Source organism: Dipodomys spectabilis, unplaced genomic scaffold (assembly GCF_019054845.1).
Source record: "Dipodomys spectabilis isolate Male_0828 unplaced genomic scaffold, ASM1905484v1 ptg000141l, whole genome shotgun sequence".
Classification (NCBI taxonomy): domain Eukaryota; kingdom Metazoa; phylum Chordata; class Mammalia; order Rodentia; family Heteromyidae; genus Dipodomys; species Dipodomys spectabilis.
In genome coordinates, this window is record NW_024870818.1 from 5,221,374 (window position 1) to 5,247,071 (window position 25,698).

Here is a 25,698-nt window from a genome sequence, read left to right on the forward strand (position 1 = left end):
AAACACTGTATAAGGGTTCCTTTTTTACACACATCTTAACTAGCAGTTCTTGATCCTCTTTCTTTGTTGCTAGCCATTCTAAGTGGGACAAGATATCTCAATTCATTTATTTGTATTTCCTTCACATCTAATGAAGTTGAACATTTCTTCATACTTTATTCGTTGCCAAGATGACACATGCATGTGGACACAAATGTGCAGGTGTTCACACTCACACAAATGTTACCTGTGTCTTCATCTTCAAGTGTTTTCCCTATGTTTTTCTGTAGTAGTTCCAAAGTCCCATGTCTTACAGAAAGGTCTTTGATATATTTTCAATTGATTCTTGCATAAGATGAGAAATTGTGATCTAGTTTCATACTTATGCATGTAGATGTGCAGCTCTCCCAATACCATTTATTGAAGCCGGGCGCAGGTGGCTCATGCCTGTAATCTTAGCTACTCAGGAGGCTGAGATCTGTCTTTGAATTGTGATATTCAGATCTCAGCCTTCTGAGTAGCTAGGTATAACAGGCCCTTATGTGTGACTTCTTAACCTTTCCATATTTGCTTAGAATATTCTTTCAAGTCATCCTGAGTCACCATTATGTGGTAGTGGTTTATCCTATATTATTTTCTTTTTTTCTTGGCACAGTGTACGTATTTTATATTTATTTACCTCTTTTTGTCCATTTTTATTGTACTTAAGTTCTGTGAGGTAGAGACTGTCGCCTTTTCATTTATTATCATATATGTACTACTAAGTACAAAGTATGCAGTAGATAATAGTAAATGCATAAATGACTATGTTGTGTGTGTGTGCATGTTTGCGTGTGTTTGAATTCAGTATCTCATGCTCTCACTTGACTTTTTTGCTCAAGACTGGTACTCTACCACTGAGCCACACCTCTACTTCTAGTTTCAGTTAGAATTACTGGTGTGATCTGCTGGTGTCCAGGAAATAATTATTTCTTTGCACAGTGAAGATTTAAATACAGAATTATGTACTTTCTTGTTATTGTTGCTTTACTGTAGCATAAAATTGATAACTATGGTTTCTCAGCTAAATTAACCAGCTGCTTAATTTTGTAATATAGACATGCTCATTTGTGTGTGTTGACTGTGTTTACTTTCTAGATATTACAGCAGAGTAGAATAGTTATAAGAGACTGTATGCTTGTGAAACCTAAAATACATACTTTCTGGCCATAACTGAATGTTTGCTGGCCAGAAATGGTGATACACATTGGTAATCTCAGCATTTGGGAGTCTGATTCAGGAGTTTTGTGGGGTGGTGGCCAATTTGAGCCCCATAGTTCAAAACTGTTTCTAAGGAAAACATCCTGGAGCTGGGCAGGATGGGGGAGAAAGATGGAAGGGGTGACATTGATCAAGATTCATTGTTACTAGCTAGGTGCTTGTGGATCATTTCTGTAATCCTAGCTACTCAGGAGATCTGAGAATCACAGTTCTTGTCTAGCCCAGGTAGAAAGTCCATGAGACTTTTTCCTCCAGTTAGCCACAAAAAAAGTCAAAAGTAGAGTCCATGGCTCAAGTGATAGAGTGCTAGCTCGTGTGCGTGCACCCCCCCCCCCCCCCACACATACACACACACTTTTACTCAGATTCACACAGATACATTGTACATATAAACTGACATGCTAGGTTGAAATTCCTTTGTATTGCAATAATTATAAATATAAGAAAAGGAAGAAGACAAATCATTCCTCTTTGCAGATATTAAAAGACTCCATTTAAAACCCTTGGATAAGCCGGGCACTGGTATCTCATGCCTGTAATCCTAGCTACTCAGGAGGCTGAAATCTGAGGATCACAGTGCAAAGCCAGCCAGGGCAGGAAAGTCCTTGAGACTTATCTCCAATTAACCAAGAAAACCGGAAGTGGTGTTATGGCTCAAAGTGATTGAGCATTAGTTTTGAGCTGAAGAGCTCAAGGACAGCACCCAGGCTCAGAGTTCAAGCCCAACAACCAAAAAAAAAAAAAAATCCAAAACACCCCCCAACAAACTCTTGGATATGCAGATAGGGTTAGCTCAAGTTAGTATCTCTAGCTATTCAAAAAGCTGAGATCTGACGATTGCAGTTCCAAGCCAGCAAGGCAGAAAGTCTCTGAGACTTTTACCTCCAACCGATACGCGAAAAGCTGGGAGTGCAGGTGTGGTTTTGTGGTAGAGTGCCAGCTTTGATCAGTGAGTAAGTGAGAGTGTGAGACTCTGACCTTAAGCTTCAGAACTGGCCCCCAAAGGAAAAAAAAAATTTATTCGACCTGGTAGAAATTACAGCAAAGTAGCAGATGCAGGCTGAACAGTGTTGGGTGCTAGTGACTCAAGCCTATAATCCTAGCTACTCAGGAGGCGGAGATTTGAGGATCACAGTTGGAAGCCAGCCCAGGTAAGAAAGTCCATGAATTTTTTTTTTGTCCCTCATGAGGCCTGAACTCTGGGCCTGGATGCTGTTCAGCTCACTTGAGCCACAATGCCGCTTTGGCTTTTTCTGCTTATGTGGTACTGAGAAATCGAACCCAGGGCCTCATGCATTGAAGGCAAGCACTCTACCACTGAGCCACCTTCCCAGCCAAAATCCATGAAACTCATATCCAATTAACTTCCAAAAATTTGGAAGTGAAGTTGTGGCTTAAATAGTAAGAGTGTTAGCTTTGAGCAAAAAAGCTTAGGAACAGCTCCCAGGCTTTGAGTTCAAGCTTCAGGACCAGCACACACACACAAAAAGCACAAAAACCTAGTTAAACATATAAAAGTCAATAGCTTTCTGTAATGAACTTGCTGAGAAAGAATAAATAAATTCTGTTCACGATAGCTTTTTTAAAAACGATAGGGTTGGGTGCCAATGGCTCATATTTGAGAAAGCTGAAATCTGAGGATTGTGGTTCCAGGCAGGAAAGTCCTTGAGACTCTTACCTCCTATTAACAGCTAAAAGTATAGCTGTGGCTCAAGTGGTAGAGCACTAGCCTTGAGCACAAAAGTTCAGGGACAGTGCCCAGGCCGAGTTCAAGCCCTAGAACAGGCACACCAAAAACAAAACAAAACACCAAAACAACCTAGGAATAAATTAAAGGACTTGAAAGACCTTCGCAAGAAAAGTATTAAATGCCAAATAAAGAAATTAAAGACGATACTAGATCATAAGACCAACTATGTGGGGCTGGGAAGGTGGCTCAGTGGTAGAGCGCTTGCCTTGCATGCATGAGGCCCTGGGTTCGATTCCTCAGCAGAAAAAAATATCTGGAAGTGGCGCTGTGGCTCAAGTGGTAGAGCACTAGCCTTGAGCTGAAGAGCTGAGGGACAGCGCCCAGGCCGAGTTCAGGCCCAGGACTGGACACCCCCCCCACCCCCCAAAAAAACAAAAAGACCAACTATGTTCATCAGAAGTCCTTAGAATTGGGCTGGGAAGGTGGCTCAGTGGTAGAGTGCTTGCCTTGCATGCCTGAGGCCCTGGGTTCGATTCCTCAGCACCACATAAGCAAAAAGAAAAAAAGCCGGAAGTGGCGCTGTGGCTCAAGTGTTAGAGTGCTAGCCTTGAGCTGAAGAGCTGAGGGACAGTGCCCAGACCCAGAGTTCACGCCCAACAACCGGACCCAAAAAAAAAAAAAAAAAAAAGTAGTCCTTAGAATTCAGTATTGTTAAATGATTATATCATGAAAGTGATCAATAAACCCAAAGCCATCAATATCAAAATCTCAGTGACATTATTCACAAAAAATAGAAAAACCTATCCTAAAGTATGTCTGGAAGCACTGAAAAAACGAATAACCAAAACAATTCTGAGCAAAAAGCCAATGCTAGAGGTTCATAGTATCTATCTTAAATTATACTACCAAGGTGCTGGTACTAAAGTACTAACACATAGACCCATGGAGTAGATTAGAAAGCCCAGAAATAAACCTATGTAACTACAACCATAGAATCTTTGACAAAGCTTGTGATACATATTAAAGAGAGCTTTACATATATATATATGTATTTTTTTTGTCAGTTGTGGGACTTGAATTCTGGGCTTGGGCACTATCCCTGCACTCTTCAGCTCAAGGCAAGCGCTCTATCGCTTGAGCCACAGTGCCACTTTTGATTTTCTGATGGTTAATTGGAGATGAGTCTCACGGACTTTTCTGCCCCGGCTGGCTTTGAACCGTGATCCTCAGATCTCAGCCTCCTGAGTAGCTAGGATTATAGGCATGAGCCACCTGTGCCTGGCTTCAATAAATGGTATTGGGAGAACTGCACATCTACATGCATAAGTATGATACTAGATCACAATTTCTCATCTTATGCAAGAATCAATTGAAAATATATCAAAGACCTTTCTGTAAGACATGGGACTTTGGAACTACTACAGAAAAACAGGGAAACACTTGAAGATGAAGACACAGGCAACATTTGTGTGAGTGTGAACACTTGCCCATTAGTGTCCACATGCATGTGTCATCTTGGGGCTTGAACCTCAGGGCCTGGATGTTGTCCTTGAGCTTTTTTGCTCAAGACTAGTGCTCTACCACTTGTCACAGTTTCACTTGCAGCTATTTAATTGGAGCTGGACACCAGTGGCTCATGCCTGTAGTCCTGGCTACTCAGTAAGCTGAATTCTGATGGTCTTAAGTTCAAAGCCAACCTGGACAGATGGATCAGAAGACTGGTATGCAATTAGCCACCCACCAAAAAGCCTTAAGTGTGTGCATGATTTAATCAGTAGAGTGCCAGCCATGAGAGAAAAAGCAGAGCAAGAGTTGCACAAAGGCCTAAGTTCAAACTCCAGCACTGGCAACGAATAAAGTATGAAGAAATGTTCAACTTCATTAGTTGTGAAGGAAATACAAATAAATGAATTGAGATATCTTGTCCCACTTAGAATGGCTAGCAACTAAGAAAGAGGATCAAGAACTGCTAGTTAAGATGTGTGTAAAAAAGGAACCCTTATACAGTGTTTGTTGGTAGGAATGTAAATAATGTGTTTAGGTGGAAATTAGTATGAAGGATCCTCAAAAACTAAAAATAGAACTACTTTATGATTTTGGCATTATCACTCCTGGGCATATATTGGAAGTAACCTTGTAAGTCAGTATATAATAGAGATATTATCTGCACACTGATGTTTATTTCAGCACTATTCACAGTAGCCAAATTGTGGAGTCAGTTTGTGCCCATCAACTGGTGAATGGATAAAGACAATATAGAATATATACAATGTAATATTAATCAGCTAAAAAGAATGAAATTGGCTAGACATACACACATGTATCACATGAATGTAAAAGGGGGCCTGTTTTTTGTTTTTTTGAGGGGAGAGAACCAGTGGGAAGGGGAAAGAAGTTGGATGGGGCCCATGCATATGATCAAAGTATAGTATGTGTACAGAGGAAAATAGTTTAATGAAACTTGCCCAAGATTGAAAGAGTTCAAGTCCCAGGACTGGCAAAAAAAAAAAAAAAAAGGCTTACTGTCCCCAATCTTTTGTATAATATAACATTTTACACTAGAAGACATTAATTGGACATTAGTCCAACTGTACTATTTATTTGCCAATAGTAGGGCTTGAACTTAGGGCTTTATGACCATACTTGGCTCTTTTGTTCAACCTTGGCACTGTATCACTTGAGCCATACCACTTAAGCATTTTGCTAGTTTTTTGAAGATAAGATTGTCTTGGATTTGTCTGCCTGAGCTGGTTTCCAAATGGGACCCTCAGCTCTCAGACTCACAGAGCCACCAGTGTCTGGCATACAGATTCACTTTTTGATTTTATTTTGTAATATCAAGGATTGAACAGTCTTGTACATGCCTAATATGCAAGTGCTCTACCATTTAGCCTTGTCCCCAGCAAACCACATTTCTTTTTTTTTTTTTTTTGGTCATGAGGCTTGAACTCTGAGCCTGGGTGCTGTCCCTGAGCTCTTCAGCCTAAGGTGAGCACTCTACCACTTGAGTCACAGCACCACTTCTGGTTTCATGGTGGTTAATTGGAGATAAGAGTCTCACAGGTTTTCCTGCCTGGGCTGGCTCAAGCATGATCCTCAGATCTCAGCTTCCTGAGTAGCTAGGATTACAGGTATGAGCTACCAGACCCCAGCTTCCAGCAAGCTACTTTTAAAATACAGTTTCAGTGTCCAATTTAACTTTAGGATCTTTTCATAATGAAACATACCATTTTTGAAATTCAGTGGAGATCAGGAAGTTGAGGAGAGAGTTTAATAGTGGGATGTTGGATTTTTTATTTTTTTTTTGGCTGGTCATGGGGCTTGAACTCTGGGCTTGGGCACTATCCCTCAGCTCTTCAGCTCAAGGCGAGAGCACTCTACTGCAGTGCCACTTCCGGTTTTCTAGTGGTTTATTGGAGATAGGAGTCTGGAGTGGCTTTGAACCGTGATCCTCAGATCTCAGCCTCCTCAGTAGCTAGTATTACAGGCGTGAGCCACCAGCGCCCGGTGGAATGTTGGATTTTTAAGAGAAAGAAGCAACCTTGACCAAACTGGGGACTTCAGGAAACAACTTATTTTCCCTATGGAGGGGAAAATAGACATTAAAATTGGGTTGTCAGAATCTAATTTAAGGGAGGCCTTGTGGAGAGATCTAGGGTTTAAGGAAGGGATGCTGCTGAGCTACTTTTGGTACTGCTGGTAGAGGGACCTCAAGACTGGTTGGTTGAATTCTAAGAGAAACTTTGCAGATGGAACCAGTGCTATTGTTTTTCTGTATCTCAAGCTACAAGCTCTCTTTCTCTCCTTTAGTTCTAGCGTCGCATAGGCATCAGGAAGATCTTAACAGGAAGCCAGCTGGATATAAAAGTATAGATTTCAGAGGTCCCAGCACCTATACCACAAAGCATAAAACAGAAGAGTAGATTTGGATTTGAGATAAGAAACCAGCAAATGTTACCGTCTTCATGCATCTAATGTTAGGAATCTGTTTTTAAACTCAGATTCATCAGTAACACAAGATTGATTGACTTAAGTGTATTTGTGATGGGTACTGGTGACTCATACCTGTAAATCCTAGGTACTCAGGAAGGCTGAGATCTGAAGATCAGGGTATGAAGCCAGTCAGGGCATGAAAGTCCCTAAGATTCTTACCTCTCACTAAGTACCAAAAAAGCCAGAAATGGAGCTGTGTCTAAGTGGTAGAGCACAAGCCCTGAGCAAAATAATATCAGGGAAGTGCCCAGGCCTGAGTTCAAGCTCCAGGACTGGCACACCAAAAAAAACACAAAAAAATTTGCAAATTGAGGTTTTTGTTTTTGTATTGGCTTTAACATTGGTTTAGCATTATTCATAATTATTTTTCTTTATTTCAGTATCAGATATAGAAGGTGGTGATGGACTGCAGCTTAGGAAGGAACATACTCTCAAAATTTTTGCTTATATCAATTCCTGGACACAGAGGTATGCATTTTTCTGTATTTTGAAGATTAACTTTATGAGTTATATTTTGAATTGCCTTTGTTTGTCATCAGGTTCTCTTCTTGGATGTTGCATTGTCGCATTAGATACCTTTGGCTTTAAGTGGATGTTTATTTGTACTTAAAATCATCTTTATCCTCACACTAAGAATCTTCACTTAAGTGCCTATCCAATTTAAATAATCTTTCTAAAATTTTTATGAGTAAGAATGTTATCCACTGTTGCCCACAGTATTATGTACAATGATCAGTGAACATATTGAATATGGTGACACAAGAGAATGTCCTGAGGTACACAGTATAGCAGGCTAGCTAATCATAGAGTTTAGCAAGAATAGTTAATTTCAAATATCAGTTGCTCTATAGTAGTGTACTTTTTTTTGTTTTTTTGTCGGTGGTGGGACTTGAACTCTGGGCCTGGGCGCTGTCCCTCAGCTCTTCAGCTCAAGGCAAGCGTTCTACAGCTTGAGCCACAGCACCACTTCTAGTTTTCTAGTGGTTTTACTGGAGATAAGAGTGTCACAGACTTTCTTGCCCGGGCTGGCTTTGAACCGCGATCCTGGGATCTCAGCCTCCTGAGGAGCTAGGATTATAGGCGCCCGGCTAGTAGTATATTTTTTAAAAGAATTTTTTCCTTTATCTGTAAAATTACACATTGTTTAAGAAAAGCTCGTAGGTTTTAATTATCTAAAACTGGTATGTTGTTAAAGGAAATCTAACAGAATGAATGCGCTTGTCAAGGTATACTGTATATACCTATAGAATGACTATAATGTAGTATTGTACATTTAAAACATTGTACTATTATTATATGCTAAGAAAATACACTGGTATATCATCAGTTTTAGCATCTCTTTTGTTTTTTTTGTTGTTTTGTTTTCTTTTCTTTTTTTTGGGGGGGGGGGCGGTCGTGGGGCCTGAACTCTGGGCCTGGGGCTGTCCCTCAGCTCTTCAGCTCAAGGCTAGTGCTCTACCACTTGAGCCACAGCACCACTTCTGTCTTTTTTCTTTTTGCTTATGTGGTACTGAGGAATCGAACCCAGGGCCTCATGCATGCAAGGCAAGCGCTCTACCACTGAGCCACCTTCCCAGCCCCTACTTCCGGTTTTCTAGTGGTTAATTAGAGATAGAGTCTCACAACATTCTTGCCTGGGCTGGCTTTGAACTGTGATCCTGAGATCTCAGACTCTTGAGTAGCTAGGATTACAGGTGTGTGAGCCACCGCACCCTGCTTTAGCATCTCTTTTCCTCAGGCATATGAATTTTTTTGTCAGTCCTGGGGCTGGAACTCAGGGCCTGGGCATTGTTGTTCCTAAACTTCTTTTGCTCAAGGCTAGCACTCTACCACTTGAGCCACAGTGGCACTTTCTGGCTTTTTCTGTTTATGTGGTACCGAGGAATCAAACCCAGGACTTCATGTATGCTAAACAAACACTCTACCACTAAACCACATTCACAGCCCAGTAACTTACTTTTTATTTATTCATTTAACATTTTTTATTATTATTATCTTTAAGTAGTTGCACAAAGAAGTTCCCAGTAACTTTTTTTTTTTTTTGGGGTCCAGTCGTGGGGCCTGAACTCTGGGCCTGGGCGCTGTCCCTCAGCTCTTCAGCTCAAGGCTAGCGCTCTACCACTTGAGCCACAGTGCCACTTCTGGCTTTTTTTCTTTTTGCTTATGTGGTGCTGAGGAATCGAACCCAGGGCCTCAGCATGCAAGGCAAGCACTCTACCACTGAGCCACCTTCCCAGCCCCCAGTAACTTACTTTTAAAAACAGAGTTTAGAAGCTGATTGCTTTTGAATAGGTTTAGGTATGTGCTCCACATATACAAAAAATAAGGTTTTGTTTTATTTTGGCATCAAGGATGTGTGTGTGTGTGTGTGTATGTGTGTCTGTGTCTGTGTGTGTGGTGTGTGTGTACGTGTCCATCCCCTGAGTCGGCTTGAACTCAGGGGTATGGGTGTTACCTCTGAGCTATTTTTTTGGCCGGTTGCGGGCCTGAACTCTGGGCCTGGGTGCTGTCCTTCAGCTCTTCAGCTCAAGGCTAGTGCTCTACCACTTGAGCCACAGTGCCACTTCTGGCTTTTTCTGCTTATGTGGTGTTGGGGAATCAAACTCAGGGCCTCATGCTTGCAAGGCAATTACTCTACCACTGAGCTACCTTCCTAGGCCCTGTCCCAGAGCTTTTATGCTCAAGGCTAATGCTCTACCACTTGAGACACAGATCCACTTTTGCCTTTTTGGTGATTAATTGGATATAAGAGTATCACAGATTTTCCTCCTTAGGCTGTCTTCAAACCACAGTCCTCACCTCTAAGTCTTAGTAAGATTACAGATGTGAGCCACTGGCACCTGGCTCAAGGACATTTTTGATTTAGGATCTCCTTTTCGTCTGGCAATCTGCCTCTTAGTCTTCCTATTATTGTTTTGATGTCAAGTACTTGCCAAAGTGTCCCAGTTCTTTCTTTGGAGATGGAACCTCAAGGATTGTTGGCTTGGACTGGCACTGTGATCCTTCCAGTCCTCCCGTGTAGCTTTAGGATTCCACTGTGCCCAGCTTTGGGTCTTACAAACTTTACTTTGAACTGTGAGTCTTCCAACCTCTGCCTCCCAAGTAGCTAGGTTTACAGGTGTGACTGCATTTAAAAAAAAGTCACTTGGAGCCTGGTGCTGGTGGCTCATGCCTGTAATCCTAGCTACTCAGGAGGCTGATATATGAGGATCACAGTTCAAAGCCAGCCCAAGCAGGGAAATTTGTGAGACTCTTATCTCCAGTAAACCACCAGAAAACCGAAAATGGTGCTGTGGCCCAAGTGGTAGAGCACTAGCCTTGAGCTGAAGAGCTCAGGGACAGTGCCCAGGCCCAGAGTTAAAGCCTCACAACTGAGAAAAAAAAATAACTTTATGTTTTAAAATGTACGCCCTCAGGTGGATAATAAAATCTTAATAAGGCTAGAAGTAATAGTTGTAAGAACTATAAAGGCAGTAAAGTCTGGTATAAGGGTATGAATGATATTGGCTAATACAAGCAATCTATACTGTTAAAATGTAAATGATAAAGTAGCTATAATTAACTAATTAATTAATTTTTGTCAGTTGTGGGGCTTGAACTCTGGGCCTGGGTGCTGTCCCTCAGCTCTTTATCTCAAGGCAAGCGCTCTACCACTTGACACAGCACCACTTACTGTTGTTCTGGTAGTTTGTTGGAGATAAGAGTCTCACAGACTTTCCTGCCCGGGCTGGCTTTGAGCCGTGATTCTCAGATCTCAGCCTCCTGAGTTGCTAGGATTACAGACTTGAGCCACCGATGCTCAGCTTCACGTGAATTATTTTCCTTGTATGGATCACTAATTTTTTCCCCAACTCTCTAACCCTTTTTAGTTTGATGTTATTTTTCTCCCACAGACTTATGTCGTGTTTTTTCATTTTTTTCCTGCTTCAGTCTGTATTGATTGCTCTCAGGGATTGCTAAACATTTATTTCCTTTTCTGATTTTATTTATTTATTTTTGCCCGTCCTGGGGCTTAAGCTCAGGGACTGGGCCCTGTCCCCGCAGCTTCTTTGCTCAAGGCTAGCACTCTTATCATTTGAGCCATAGAACCACTTCCAGCTTTTTCTGTTCATGTGGTACTGAGCTGGGGCTTCATGCGTGCCAGGCAAGCACTACCCCTAAGCCAATTTCCTAGCCCTCTGATCTCATCTTAAAATTACTTTTCTTGTATATTGAATGTACAGTGTAATTCCAGTTTTTAGTCTTTTTTTTTTTTGGTCTGTTGTGGGGCTTGGGTGCTGTCCCTGCACTCTTCAGCTCAAGGCGAGCGCTCTGCTGCTTGAGCCACAGCGCCACTTCGTGTTTTCTATTGGAGATAAGAGTCTCACAGACTTTCCTGCCTGGGCTGGCTTTGAACCTTGATCTTCAGATCTCAGCCTGCTAAGTTGCTAGGATTAGAGAGCCACCGACTCCCGGCAGTCTTTTTGGTTCATACACTTGTTAAGAACATTTTTTTTTCTTTTTTTGTTGCAAGCAGGTGGTTAGTACTGGAACTTGAACTCAATTTGGTACTTCCCCTTGGCTTTTTCACCCAAATCCAGTGCTCTACCATTTGGGTTACAACTCTACTTCTGGCATTTTGCTGGCTAATTGAAGATAAGAATCTCCAGTCTATCTAGGTTGGCCTCCAGCTAAGATTCTCAGATATCAGCCTCCTGAGTAGTTTGGGTTGTAAGTGTGAGTCACCAGTGCTTGGTGAGAAAGACTTCTAAGAAAAAATACATAGGCAAAATTTACTTTTTATACTTTATAGGGCTAATTTTTTTTCTACACATGAATGAAAAGCTTTTTTTGGATACTGAATTTTATGTGGAAAATGGTTTTCTATCATCACTGTGAAGTATAGCCATCTATTGCATTGTAGGTACTAATACTGATTTGTGGAAGTATTGGCTGTTTGTTTTGTTTTTGTCAATCTTGGAGCTTGAACTCTGGGTCTGGGCACTGTTCCTCAGCTCTTCAGCTCAAGGCTAGGGCTCTACTGCTTGAGCCACAGAGCCACTTCCGGTTTTCTGTTGGTTTATTGGAGATAAGTCTCTTGGACTTTCCTGTCTGGGCTGGCTTTGAACCGTGATCCTTAGATTCAGCCTCCTGAGTAGCTAGGATTACAGGTGTGAGCCACCAGTGCCTGACTGAACATTTTTATTTGGTAATTTTCTCACTTTATACTTTCTGTTGCTTTTTTTTTTTCCTTTTTTTTTTGTCAGTCATGGGGCTTGAACCCTAGGCCTGGGCACTTTACCTGTGCTCTTCAGCTCAAGGCGAGTACTTGTACCGCTTGAGCCACAGCACCACTTTCTTTCTGTTTTGTCTTCTAGGAACTGTTATTACTTTGCTCTAAGTCTTGCTCTGACAGGATTGTATTTTGTAATCCATATTTGTTTTCATTATCATTTCATTCTTGTCTACTCAGCATAAGTTGGATTTAAGACCTTTTTTCCCTTTCTGCATTTTATGAATTCAGTTCTACCAATCATTTTGCTGGTTTTTTTATCTGTCTTTGTAGAGCAGATTTTTTTGAAAATTCTTGTTATCTTCGGCTATTCTTTTATGGTTGAGTGGACCATTAAGCTGGGTGCTGCTGGTGGCTTATACCTTTAATCCTAGTTACTCAGGAGGCTGAGATCTAAGGATCTTTGTTTTGGAGCTAGCTCAAGGAGAAAAGTCTGAGACTCCTAATCTATAATCTCTCTGTGTCTCTGTCTCTCTGACACACACACACACACACACACCTCTCTGTGTCTCTGTCTCTCTGACACACACACACACACACACACACACACACACACACACACACACACACACACACACACACACACACACACACACACACACACACACACACACACACACACACACACACACACACACACACACGGAAAGTGGAGCTGTGGCTCAAGTGGTAGAGCTCTAGCCTTGAGTTAAAAGCTAAAGGTCAGTGCCCAGGTCTTGAGTTCTAGCCCCAGTAGGGGTATATGAGAAAAAGGGAAGGGAGGAGACATAGGAAGGGGGAGAAAGGGAAGGAGCGGGAAGGAAAGGCAGGGAGAGCAACTAAAAAGTGGATTGGCTGTTCTCTGTGGGTAGGACATCTCTCAATGTTGGTCTACTTTGTATGTGAGGATAAACTGGCTTTTCTCTTAGAATATTTGTATTCTCTAAGGTATACATCCTTTAGTGTTTGGCCATGAGAAATGTTAATCTGGTTGTTGGACATCAAAATATGTTCTCACTGAGTCCTGTTTTTTGCCCCATGTTTCACCCTTATGTTCAGAGATGTTTGGAGCTTTTTTTTTTTAAACTAAGTAAGTAGTTGTACAATAAAGTTTCAATTTCATAAGTCAAGTTATAAGTACAGGGCATCTTGATCACCCCTTCCATTATTCTCTCTCATTTTCCCCCCTTCCCATCTTTACATTCAATTTACATAGTTCATTTTTTACATAGTGTACATTGAATATAATGACTAATGCTTACCCTTCCTCCTTTGTGTGCCCCTCCCCCCCATTGCTCTTCACCATGTTTCTGCTTCATGGTATATATTTTGTTATGAGAATTCATTAATTGTTCAGAGGAGTTTCACGATTGGACTCCTTCCTTAAGTATGCCATTTTGTAGTCAGTCTGTGTGTATATGCATAATACCCTGTGTATATTATCATGTATGTTTGTATTTTATTTAATTTTTGGGTCTGGCCTTGGAGCTTGAACTCAGGGCCTGGGCCTGTCCTTGAGCTTCATTGCTCAAAACTACTGCCTGAGCTACAGTATTACTTACTAGCTTTTTTTTTTTGTAGTTAATTGGTGGTAAAAGTTTCACTTAATTTCCTGCCTGGGCTGAAATCAATCTTCAGATCTTAGCCTCCTGAGTAGCTAGGATTATAAGTATGAGCTACTGGTGCTGGTTGTGTTTGTATATTAAATCTAATTTTCATGTATGAGAGAAATAGGCACTGCTTGTCTCAATGACCCTGACTTCACTTAACATTTTTCCTAAGTCTGTCCCATTTCCCTGCAAATGACATATTATTCTTTCTGATAGATGAGTAAAATTCCATTGTATATATTGATCCACTAATTTGTTGTAGGGTTTCTAGGCTCTTTTCATGACTTGGCTATTGTGAATAGCACAACAATGAACATGGGTGTGCAAATATATTTACAGCATCCTGTAATGCCCTTGGTAGATGCCCTAGAGTAGTATCTCTGGATCATAGGGTATTTTTATGTTTAGTTTTTTTGAGTACTCTCCAGACTGCCCTCTAGAGTGGTTGTACTAATTTATATTCCCATCAACAATGTGAAAGGGTTCCTTCTTCCTTCCTCTCCCCTCCAACCCCACCAGCATTTTTCTTTTTTGGGGGGCAGGGGCGGTCAGGGCCTGAGTGCTGTCCTTGATCTCTTTGGTAAAGATTAGCACTCTACTTCCTTGAGCCACAGCTCCCCTTCTTGGTTTTCTGGTAGTTAATTGGAGCTAAGAGTCTCAGGGACTTTACTGCCCGGGCTGGCTTTGAACCACAGTCCTCAGATCTCAGCCTTCTAAATAGCTAGGCTTACAGACATGAGCCATCAGCACCAGCCATAAGATTCTTATCTCCACTCAGCCACCCAAAAGGACCTGAAGTGGAGCTATGACTCAAGTGATGAGTGCTAGCCTTAAAGTAAAAATACTCAAGGATATCTTTTAATTATCTTCTGTAGTACTGGTTTGGTGGCAATAAATTGTTTTAATTTTTCTTCATTATGGAATGTTTATTTGTCCTTTAGTTGTGAAGGAGAGCTTTGTTGGGTATAGTATTCTTGGTTGGTAGTTGTTTGCCTTTAGTGTTTGGCCTACATCATTCCAGGCTCTTCATGCTTTCGTGGTCTCAGCTAAGAAATCTGTAGTTACTCTGACAGCTTTTAGAATCTTTTCCTTGTTCTCTATTGATCCTGTGTGGATTACAATGTGGTAATGGGATGTTCTTTTCTGGTCTGGTTTGTTTGGTGTTCTAAAGGCTTCTTGTCTGAATAGGCCTATCTTTTTGGATGTTTGGAACTGGTAGAATTCTGTTAAATATGTGTCCTACCCTTTAGTTGCTTGCTCTTCTCCTTCCTCAATATCTACCAGTCTCAAATTAGGTCTTCTAATTGAGTCTGAAAATCAACAAGAACATGATATTGGCAGAGAAAATGCTCCTTACGAAAGGACCATATAATGTAAGAATAGATGAGGCACAGCTCATGGCAGGAGTTACCAGACACTTCTCAGTCCTCTCTCAATATCAATAGAAATGTATTAGTGCTTGTGTAAGGATTGTGAAGTTTTAAAGCTTGAAGTAAAAACAACAAAAAAGATCTATTTGTCATATTTACAAGGTGTAATTATGCTTGGTTTATTACTCCAGATAAGAGAACAGTTTTAGGAAATAGAAAATTTTGACAAAGGTGTTTGCCAAGTTTTGTTGTACTTACTTGATATCTTACTGTTTTAAAATAAAATGAAATATTTTTGCCCCACTTAAAAAAATACTCAGGGACAGTGCATAAGCCCTTGAATTCAAACCGTAAGACTAGCCCTTTCTTTTTTTTTTTTTTGGTCGGTCGTAGGGCTTGAACTCTGGGCTTGGGCGCTGTCCCTCAGCCCTTCAGCTCAAGGCGAGCGCTCTACCACTTGAGCTACAGCGCCACTTCTGGTTTTCTGGTGGTTTATTGGAGATAGGAGTCTCACGGTCTCTCCTGCCCGGGCTGGCTTTGAACCTCGATCCTCAGATCTCAGCCTCCTGAGTAGCTAGGATTACAGGTGTGAGCCACCAGCGCCCGGCAAGACTAGCCCTTTCTATGAAAGGGCTTTTAATTCAACATATTAGAGGTAATAATAAAAATGTAAAATAATAAAATGCTGAAGTTCATGACTTATCCTTAAAGCTGATTTTCCCTAAACATTGCATAAACAGACTGTTCATCTGAATTGCTTTTGGAACCTTTTTCTTTTTGTAGAAGTTTTTATATTAAGGAATTTTAAAGCTGGTGAAGGTCTTCAAAGAAATAACTCTTTCATTTTGCGGCTGAGAAAACAGGCATAATATGTTATATATTTCTGTGGGCCAAATTAAAAGTATTCTATTTTGAACAAAATATGTCTCACCGTGTAGTACCCTAAGCAGGCCTCAAACCAGTAGTATTCCAGTGTTAGTCTTCAAGGGCTGCAATTACAGACATGTATTACTGTGCCTGGGTAAAAGTTGTTTGGGTGAGTGTGTGTGTGTGTGTGTGTGTGTGTGTGTGTGTGTGTGTATTTTTTTTTTCTTTCTTTTTAAGGTGCTTGTCCTGGGGCATGAACTCAGTCTAGGTGCTGCCCTTTAATTTTTATGCTCAAGGCTAGTGCTCTACCATTCTAACCACAGCTCCATATCCAGCTTTTTTTTTTTTTTTTGTGACATGGCTTCAAACTGTGATCTTTAGATCTCAGCCTCCTGAATAGTGAGGATTACAGGTGTAAACTGCTGGTGCATAGCTTAAAAAATTGTATCTTAACAGTAGTATACATTTGTTAACCTTAAAGTTATGAGATGAGAGTTTGGGATTGTTATAACTGGATTATTCTGGCTTGGGTTGTTCATAAGTTTTTTGTTTTTTGTCGGTCATGGGGCTTGAACTCTGGGCCTGGGCGCTATCCTTCAGCTCTATGAGCTCAAGGCGAACGATCTACCACTTGAGCCACAGTGTCTCTTCTGGTTTTCTGTTGGTTAATTGGAGATAAGAGTCTCATGGACTTTCCTGCCCTGGCTGGCTTTGAACTGTGATCCTCAGATCTCAGCTTCCTGAGTAGCTAGGATTACAGGTGTGAGCCACCGGTGCCCAGCTATAACTAGCTTTCAAAATACTCATTGAATATGTGTTTAGAATTCAGTGAAGAAGCAAAGGAATAGGCCATAATTGTTTTGCCTAAATAAATTCCTTGTGTAAGAAGGATAGATACATACATAAAACTAAAGATGATAGTACTAATCTTCACATGGTGACTTTAACTTAAGTTCCATTTGTAGGTGTGATGTTATCTTTTTGAGCAATTATGGTGCTACTCCAGCAGAAATGAGAAAAAAAAATTTAGATAAAGGGCTAAGAATATAGCTCTGATAGCATGATGAAGGCCCTGGGTTGGAGCCCCATATTATAAAACCAAAGCTTCTCAAAAAGAAGAAAATAAGTTTTAATATTTGCTTTTTTAAAAATATTATTAAAAATAATTGTTGCCTCTAGGAAGCATTTATTTATTCAATTTTTTTTCTCTTATAGGCAATGTCTATGCTGCTTCAAGGAATATAAGCATTTGGAGATTTTTAACCAAGTAGTGTGTGCACTTATTAACTTAGTGATTGCCCAAGTTCAAGTGCTCCGGGACCAGCTTTGTAAACATTGTACTACTATTAACATAGATTCCACGTGGCAAGATGAGAGTAATCAAGCGGAAGAACCACTGAATATAGATAGAGAGTGTAATGAAGGAAGTACAGAAAGACAAAAGTCAATAGAAAAGAAACCAAACTCTACAAGAATTTGTAATCTGACTGAGGAGGAATCTTCAAAGAGCTCTGATCCCTTTAGTTTATGGAGTACAGATGAGAAGGAAAAACTCTTACTATGTGTAGCAAAAATTTTTCAAATTCAGTTTCCCTTATATACTGCTTATAAACATAATACTCATCCTACTATAGAGGTATGTAAAAATAGGTATTGTGAATTTTTAGTATTAGTAAGCTTTAGGTTGGCAGTCTATTTCTTATGAGTGAACTTACTGTTGATGGAAAAATATACTAGTTACTAGTGTTGCCATGATGGTTTCAGTTTTCTCCAGAATATTATATATTAATCTATTTTGAAATTTTGCTCAACCCTGTTTATAAATTGAACTCATGAAATTATTAGTGATTGACTTAAACATTTTGATACTGTAGACCTATATTGTCCTTACTGTGACTTTCAGGAATGCTTTTTTCTCTTTAATTTTATTATCTCTAAGTAGTTGTACATTTCAGTTTCTTGATAAATATCATTCCTTTCATAGTTCACCATCTTTAAAAAATTGTTGATTAAGCTGGACAGCAATGGCTCAGCCATCTCAGGCAGGAGAGTCAAAGATACGCTGCACCAGCCTTGCATGGAAAAGCTAAGGGATAGCACCCAGGCTGAGTTCAAGCCCTAGTGCTGCTATGTATCTGTGCACAGACACACAGACACACAGAGTGATTGTGGTAAAAAAGGCACATAGAATCAATTTCATTCATAGAAACATAGATGATGGGGGGGGGAAGGTGAAATTGTCAGGTACTGAGTTCAAATCTTGGTCTCTAACCCAAAAAGAACCCCCAAAACAAAACACATATGACAGACTGTGATAGTGATAATCACTATCATTCTTTTTTTTGTTGGTGGTGGTCGTGGGGCTTGAACTCTGGGCCTGGGCACTATCTCTCAGCTCTTCAGCTCAAGGCAAGTGGCTCCACCACTTGAGTCACAGTGCCATTTCTGGTTTTTTGAATGGTTTTTTGAGATAAGAGACTCAAGAACTTTCCTGCCCAGGATGGCTTTGAACCATGATCCTCAGATCTCAGGCTACTGAGTAGCTATGATTACAGGCATGAGCCACCGGTGCACGGCACCACTATCGTTCTTAAATGATAGTGATATTAAGTGATAGTATTCTCCTAGTGATTTTTATAATGATTTTCAAGCATTTGGTAGTTTACGTAAGATTTATTAAGATAGGAATTTCTTTCTAGAAACAAAGAATTAAGATAGTTCCATGGTATTGTGTTAGTGGTTTAATGAAACAGTTATCTTTTCATATTGGGCATTTACTTTGGTAGTTTTGTATGCGTTTATACAGCACTCGTTTTGAGATTTGCTTGGGTGAGTTGAACAAGTCTCACCTGTTTGGTATTTAATGGTTGATGGTGTATGAAGCTACTTGTATTTTCTCCTTATAGCTTTGGATTTTCCATGAGAACATGAATTTGATTTCTGTCAGATTACAAACAGATTTTATTAGTGTTCAGAGAAGCCAAAAGTAGAAGCTTTAGTAAGGCTTCTTTAAATCCAGCTGCTGATATGTCATAAAATGAATTTGTCATGTGTGAATTTGCTGTCTTGTGAAGCAGTTCATAAGAGTCAAAGGGGGTAGTGCAATAGATTCCATCTCTGGATGGAAATACAGCTAAAGTTTCATTTTATATTTTTGGCTTTCTGTTTTCTGTGATACTGGGATAAGAAAATATGTGACTTTTAGAGAGTGTACCTTATTTTTTTTTTTTAAAACAATACTTGCCTGCTTTTTAGATTAATTTGTTTTATTTAGTTTTTTGGTATTGGCATCTTAGCACAGGGCCTTACACTTGCTAGGCAGGAGTTCTCTAGCTATGCTTATTTGTTTTAAAACTTTCATAATTCTCTGAACTTTTTTTTTTTAAATTAGAAAATAATTCCTTCATTGTAATCTTTCAGTAATTTCTTTTTCCTTTTTTTTTTTTTTTTTTTTTGGTTGGTCACGGAGCTTAAACTCTGGGCGCTGGCCCTGAGCTCTTCAGCTCAAGGCTAGCACTCTACCACTTGAACCACAGCGCCACTTCCAATTTTCTGGTGGTTAATTGGAGAAAAGAGTCTCATGGATGTTCCTGCCTGGGCTGGCTTTGAACCACAGCTCTCAGATGTCAGCTTCCTGAGTAGCTAGGATTATAGGTGTGAGCCAGTGGCGCCTGGCATCCAGTAATTTCTTTTTTGTAATATTTTCACATTGAATTTAGGCTAACTACAAAATGGCCCAGGAAATAGATATTTTGTCCTTTAGAGAGTTCTCTTAGCAATATTTTAAACCAGATTGTGCATGCTTGCCCTCTTTTTCCTTTCCCTTACCTCTTTTGTACTTGTCAGGGCTTGGATGCTGTACCTGAGCTTTTTTGCTCAGGGCCTGCATTTTCTACTCTAACCACAGCTCTGCTTTTGGCTCCCCTCCATGTCCTAGGGTTTGAACGCAGAGCCTGGGTGCTGTCCTTGATCTTCTTTTGCTCAAGGCTAACATTCTACCACTTGAGCCATAGCTCTACTTTCTGGGTTTTTCTGAGTAGTTTATTGGAGATATGAGTTTCACAGACTTTTCTGCCCAAGCTGGCTTCGAGCCTGCAATCCTCAGATCTCAGCCTCCTGAGTAGCTAGGATTACAGGCATGAGCCACCAGCATCCAGTCTTTTCTTTTTTCTCTTTTGTAGTTAATTTGCGATAAGAGTCTCACGAACTTCTTGGGCTGGCTTTGCACCTCATTCCTCAATTCTCAGCCTTCTGAGTAGCTTCCTGAGTGGCTTGGATTACAGGCAAGAGTTGCTGGTGCCTGGGTAAATTGTGCTCTTCTAGAATTCTTAGCCTGTTAACTTTGCTGGTAGAAGATTATTAAAAATATGTTACAAACCAGGTGCCAGTGGCTCACATCTGTAATGCTAGCTTTTTGGGAGACTGAGACAGGGAAGATCAAGGTTTGAGTCCAGCCTGTGCAAAAACAAGAAATGAGTCCTCTTTTTAACTAATAGGCAACTGTGGCACATGCATGTAGGAAGTATAAATAGGTGGACTGCAGTGCAAGCATGAACCTGAGTAGGAAGTGAGATGCTATCTCAAATATAACCAGTGTGAAAAAGCAGTATTATACCTGCCCAAGAAGAACAAGGCTCTGATTTTAAATCCTCCCAAAAGTTGTTAACCATTTTAAAAAACAATCTTTTTTCAACAATGAAGATCTATCATCTAACCCATAAAAACAAATCTTAAGAACATACTTTAAGAGGCTGGGAAGGTGGCTCAGTGGTAGAGTGCTTACCTTGCATGCATGAGGCCCTGGGTTTGATTCCTCAGCACCACAAAGCAGAAAAGGCCAGAATTGGTGCTATGACTCAAGTAGTAAAGCACTAGCCTTGAGCTGAAGAGCTGAGGGCCAGTGCCCAGGCTCAGAGTTCAGGCCCCACGACCAACAACAACAAAAAAGGAAAAGAAAAGAACATACTTTAATATCTTCATTTGTTACTAGAATATGCTAGAAATAATCTGGTTAGGAATCTCTATATATTACATTCACGTAGAAATAATTTTTCTCCAGTTAAAAATTTGTTCCAGGGGCTGGGAAGGTGGCTCAGTGGTAGAGTGTTTGCCTTGCATGCATGGGGCCCTGGGTTCAATTCCTCAGCACCACATAAGCAGAAAAAGCTGGAAGTTGTGCTGTGGCTCAAGTGGTAGAGCACTAGCCTGAGCTGAAGAGCTGAGGGACAGCGCCCAGGCCCAGAGTTCAGGCCCACGACTGACTTAAAAAAAAAAAATTGTTCCAAAAGCTGTATGGCAGTAGCTCAGAGGCTGAGATCTGAGAATTCTTTTTCAAAGCTAGCCTGGGCAGGAAAGTCTGTGAGACTCTAATTTCCAACTAAAAAGCCAGAAGTGGTGCTGTGGCTCAAGTGTTTGAGAGCTATCCTTGAACAAAAGAAAGCTCAGGGATAATGTCCAGGCCCTGAGTTCAAGCCTTAGGATCACTACACGTGCCTGTGCACCTCCCTCCTCCCGTCCCCCAAAATTGCTAATGAGTCGGGCACTGGTGGCTTATACTTGTTATTCTAGTTACTCACAAGGCTGAGATTGAGGCTCAGAACTAACCAGGGCAGGAAAGTCTGTCAAATTCTGGTCTCTGATTACCAGAAAATTTCATAACAGTGTCTAGGCCCTGATCAGTTCAAGCCTCAGGATGAGCATTAAAAAAAATCCTTAATAATAGAATTGTAATTAGTACTATACTGCAATTTTGTTTCTAAAATGTCCAAAAGTGATGTCTGTAAATGTAGTCATAGTTATACTGAAAAAGAAGTTTAAGCTGGCTCACATCTGTAATCCTAGCTACTTAGGAGGCTGAGATCTGAGGATCGTAGGCTGAAGCCAGACCAGGAAGGAAAGTCCATGAGACTTTTCTCTCCAATTAATCACTGAAAAAGCCAGAAATGGCACTGTGGTTTAAGGGGTAGAGTGTTAGCTTTGAGTAAAAAATAGCCTAGGGACAGCTCCCAGGCCCAGAGTTCAAGCCACAGGACCAGCAAAATAAAAAGAAAACAGTTTGGTTTTCAAAAATAGTTATTATAAATGTGATATACAGAGGAGTTAAGAGTTACATAAGTCAGGTAAAGAGTATTTCATTTGGGGCTGGGAAGGTGGCTCAGTGGTAGAATGCTTGTCTTGCATACACGAGGCCCTGGGTTCGATTCCTCAGCACCACATAAGCAAAAAGAAAAAAACCCGGAAGTGGCCCTATGGCAGAGCGCTAACCTTGAGCTGAAGAGCTGAGGGACAGCGCCCAGGCCCAGAGTTCAGGCCCACGACCAGATCCCCCTCTCCCCCCCAAAAAAGAAAAGTATTTCATTTTAGACAATGTCATTCGTGTGATTGATTGCTTTGTTGAGAGCAGTGGTTTCACAAGGTGTAGTTTTTTTTTTTTTTTCTTTTTTTTCTGCCAGTCCTTGGAGTTTAAACTCAAGGCCTGGGCACTGTCTTTAAGCTGCTTTTGCTCAAGGCTAGTGCTCTACCACTTGAGCTGCAGCTTCACTTTGATCTTTTTTGGTGATTAATTGGAGGTGAGAGTTTCACAGATTTTCCTTCATGAACCTGCTTTGAATCTCAGTCATCAGATCCTACCCTCTTGAGTAGCTAAGTTTATAGTGTGAGCCACCAGCACCTGGTGACTTACTTTTTTCAGAGTACTTTCTCTTTGGTTGGTGGTGGAGCTTGAATTCAGGGCTTGAGCATTGTTCCTGAGCTCTTTTGCTCAAGGCTAACTCTCTGCCACCTGAGCCACTGCTCCACTTGTGGTTTTCTGGTGGTTAATTGGAGATAAGAGTCTTACAGACTTTCCTGCCCTGTATGGCATTGAGGTGCAGTCTTGAGACCTTAGCCTCCTGAGTAGCTAAGATTATATGGGTGATCCACTAGCACCTGGCTTGTCAGTGTACTTTTAAGAAGTATCACATAGGGAAATCTTGAATAGAAGGAAAACATTGAAAACTCATTCGTTGGTGTTTTAATAGCTGAGACTTTAAAACCTAGTCAATGCCCTCGTTTTAAGGAAGAGTGACTTTAATCTTTAAAGAGTTTAAAATTTTTGGGCAAGTATTCATAGCATGTTACGCTGAAGAGTTTTAAAATCTAAGTCTTAAAATTGCTTAACTGCTTCTTTCACCTATTGGATTAATCCCTGTATTTTTCCAGTACTGAATTAGAAGGAAACTTGGACTCCCTTCTTCATTTTCCTTTCTTCCTCTCTCCTGTCATCCATGTCAAAGTTCACAATATGTGTACATGAGTCAGAGACAGAGATAGAGAGGTAGAGGCTTACTATGTTTGCTTTTCTCTAACTTGTGGTATCATGAGATCCTCCTGGCTCAGCCTTCAAAGTTGCTGGGTCTGAAGGTGTATACCCTCATGCCCTGCTAAAAATTGTTGATATTTTAAAGGATTTTGTGATTGATTTGGGTCTTTTACAACTTTTGTTAATATTGTTAGTAATAAGGCCTACTTTAAAAGATACAATGTGGGAAAACAGATACCAAATGAAATTTAGAAGTTAGTTTGAAAAATTGACTGCTATGTTTTGAAGCAATTTGTTATCTGGGACAAGAATAAATACAACATCGCCATATTCAGAAAGGGAGTTTGTATACTAGCATAGATACCATTTGTTGTTTTGTGTATGCTCATATAGAAGGGGATATACTATGGGCTGGGAAGGTGGCTCAGTGATGGAGTGCTTGCCTCGTATGCATGAGGCCCTGGGTTCGATTCCTCAGCACCACATACACAGAAAATCCCAGAAGTGGGTGAAGTGGCTCAGGTGGTAGAGCACTAACGTTGAGCTGAAGAGCTCAGGGACAGTGCCTAGGCCCAGAGTTCAAGCTTCATGACCAACAAAAAAAGAGGGAAGGGGGTGATAGACTAGTCTGCACAGCATATGCACATGAACTACATAAATATGGTTTGAAAAGTTGGCCTTGAAAATTATGCTCCAGCCTGTTGTATTGGTTTGCTGCTGGCCTTCATGCCACTCCGTGTTTTTGATATGAATAGACTATTAAGGTGATGGCAGATGAATACAATGTGGAAAGCCTTTACCTGCTTTTTGTGCCAGGAGTGGGGCTTGAACTCAGGCTCTTGGTGCTGTCTCTTTTTTGCACAAGGCTGGTTCTGTACCACTTAGGCCATTCCTCCAGTTCACCTGATGTTTGGATGAAGGCTTTGCCAGAATTACAGTTGGCAGTAATACCTTTGGGTTCTTGAAAGAAGCTGTGACTGGAAGCTTGTCTATCTCTAATAGTACCAATGAGTTCAGTGCAGAAGTATAACATTGTGCATCAGAGTGTTTGGAATTATTAATGAAAGAAGATAAAAATTATAGCCGGGCGCTGGTGGCTCACGCCTGTAATCCTAGCTACTCAGGAGGCTGAGATCTGAGGATCACGGTTCAAAGCCAGCCCGGGCAGGAGAGACCGTGAGACTCCTATCTCCAATAAACCACCAGAAAACTGGAAGTGGCGCTGTAGCTCAAGTGGTAGAGCGCTCGCCTTGAGCTGAAGAGCTGAGGGACAGCGCCCAGGCCCAGAGTTCAAGCCCCACAACCGACCCAAAAAAAAAAAAAAGAAGATAAAAATTATAAGGATCAGTTAATACAGAACATTGTAACTCTACACATATGTGGAAATGTATACAGAATCTCATGCTATTATAGGAAAGAATCAAGTCTATGAGAAGAATCCCAAGTGAGGTATTAGGAGCAGTAGTAGAACCATTCTAAAATGTCCCTTGGCCCAAATACAGATTGGGTAACCCAAAGGAAAGCCAACTTCCTCATTGTTGCCAAATGCTAAACCATATACTTAACCATGAAGATTTTTTTTCCAGATAAATACAAACTTTTCAGGGCCCTACTCCCAAAAAAGTAGTGATTGGTAATAAGTAATATTGGTGAGAGGACTCTCATATTCTTTATTCTAAATAGATATTTGTAATTCTTGACATGAGATATTGCCATAGATTTTAAGTTCTTCCTAGCTAGAAAGGAAAAGAGTACATGAACTGTAGAAACTGGGTTTCATGGCACATGCTATTCGTCAAGTTGCTGAGTCACAGGTTGAAGGACATCTGGGCAACACTGACACCTTATCTTAAACAATGTAGAAAATATGTAGAGAGAAACCATTATATTCTGTGTATATATAAACTGTTTACATCATTCTAAACCATACTGACTTCTTTATTGCTACCTCCTCACTAACCTCCCTCCCTTTCTTTCCTTTCTTGAGACAATCTTTTTTGAGACTCTTGTATGTTAGCCCAGGGTAGCTTCACATATATTCTCTTCCTGTCTCAGCTTCCTGAATGCTGAGATTACAGGGATGTGTCAGTACTTGGACCTAGTTCATGCCTTTTTAAAATTTTGGAAAACTCATCTCTGTAAGGCTAGTTATGGCTGTGCAATATCTCTAATCCCAGCACTCAGGAGCCTGAAGTAGGAAGATGAGTCTTTTTTTTTTATTATTGTGAAAATACTGTACAGAGGGGTTACAATTACATGGGCAAGATAATGAGTACATTTCTTACCAAGCATTGTAGCCTCCTCCTTCCCATCCACCCGCCCCCCCATCTCACACCAAAGTTGTAAAGTTTGTTTTCGACATAACAACTTGTACATCT

At 40.7% G+C, this 25,698-nt stretch overlaps 1 protein-coding gene across 3 annotated transcripts in view; it reads left to right on the plus strand.

The window, feature by feature from the left end:
• The window catches only part of Usp34 (ubiquitin specific peptidase 34), a 209,396-nt gene that overhangs the window by 5,848 nt on the left and 177,850 nt on the right, over positions 1-25,698 (plus strand). For 2 of the 3 annotated variants that reach the window (XM_042691171.1, XM_042691172.1), the window contains exons 2-3: positions 7,303-7,390; positions 17,236-17,656. In XM_042691171.1, coding sequence (XP_042547105.1) covers positions 7,303-7,390; positions 17,236-17,656 — 509 coding nt within the window. Of the gene's footprint in view, positions 1-7,302; positions 7,391-17,235; positions 17,657-25,698 lie in introns of those variants that run through there. The other variant, XM_042691173.1, reaches the window with a different exon arrangement.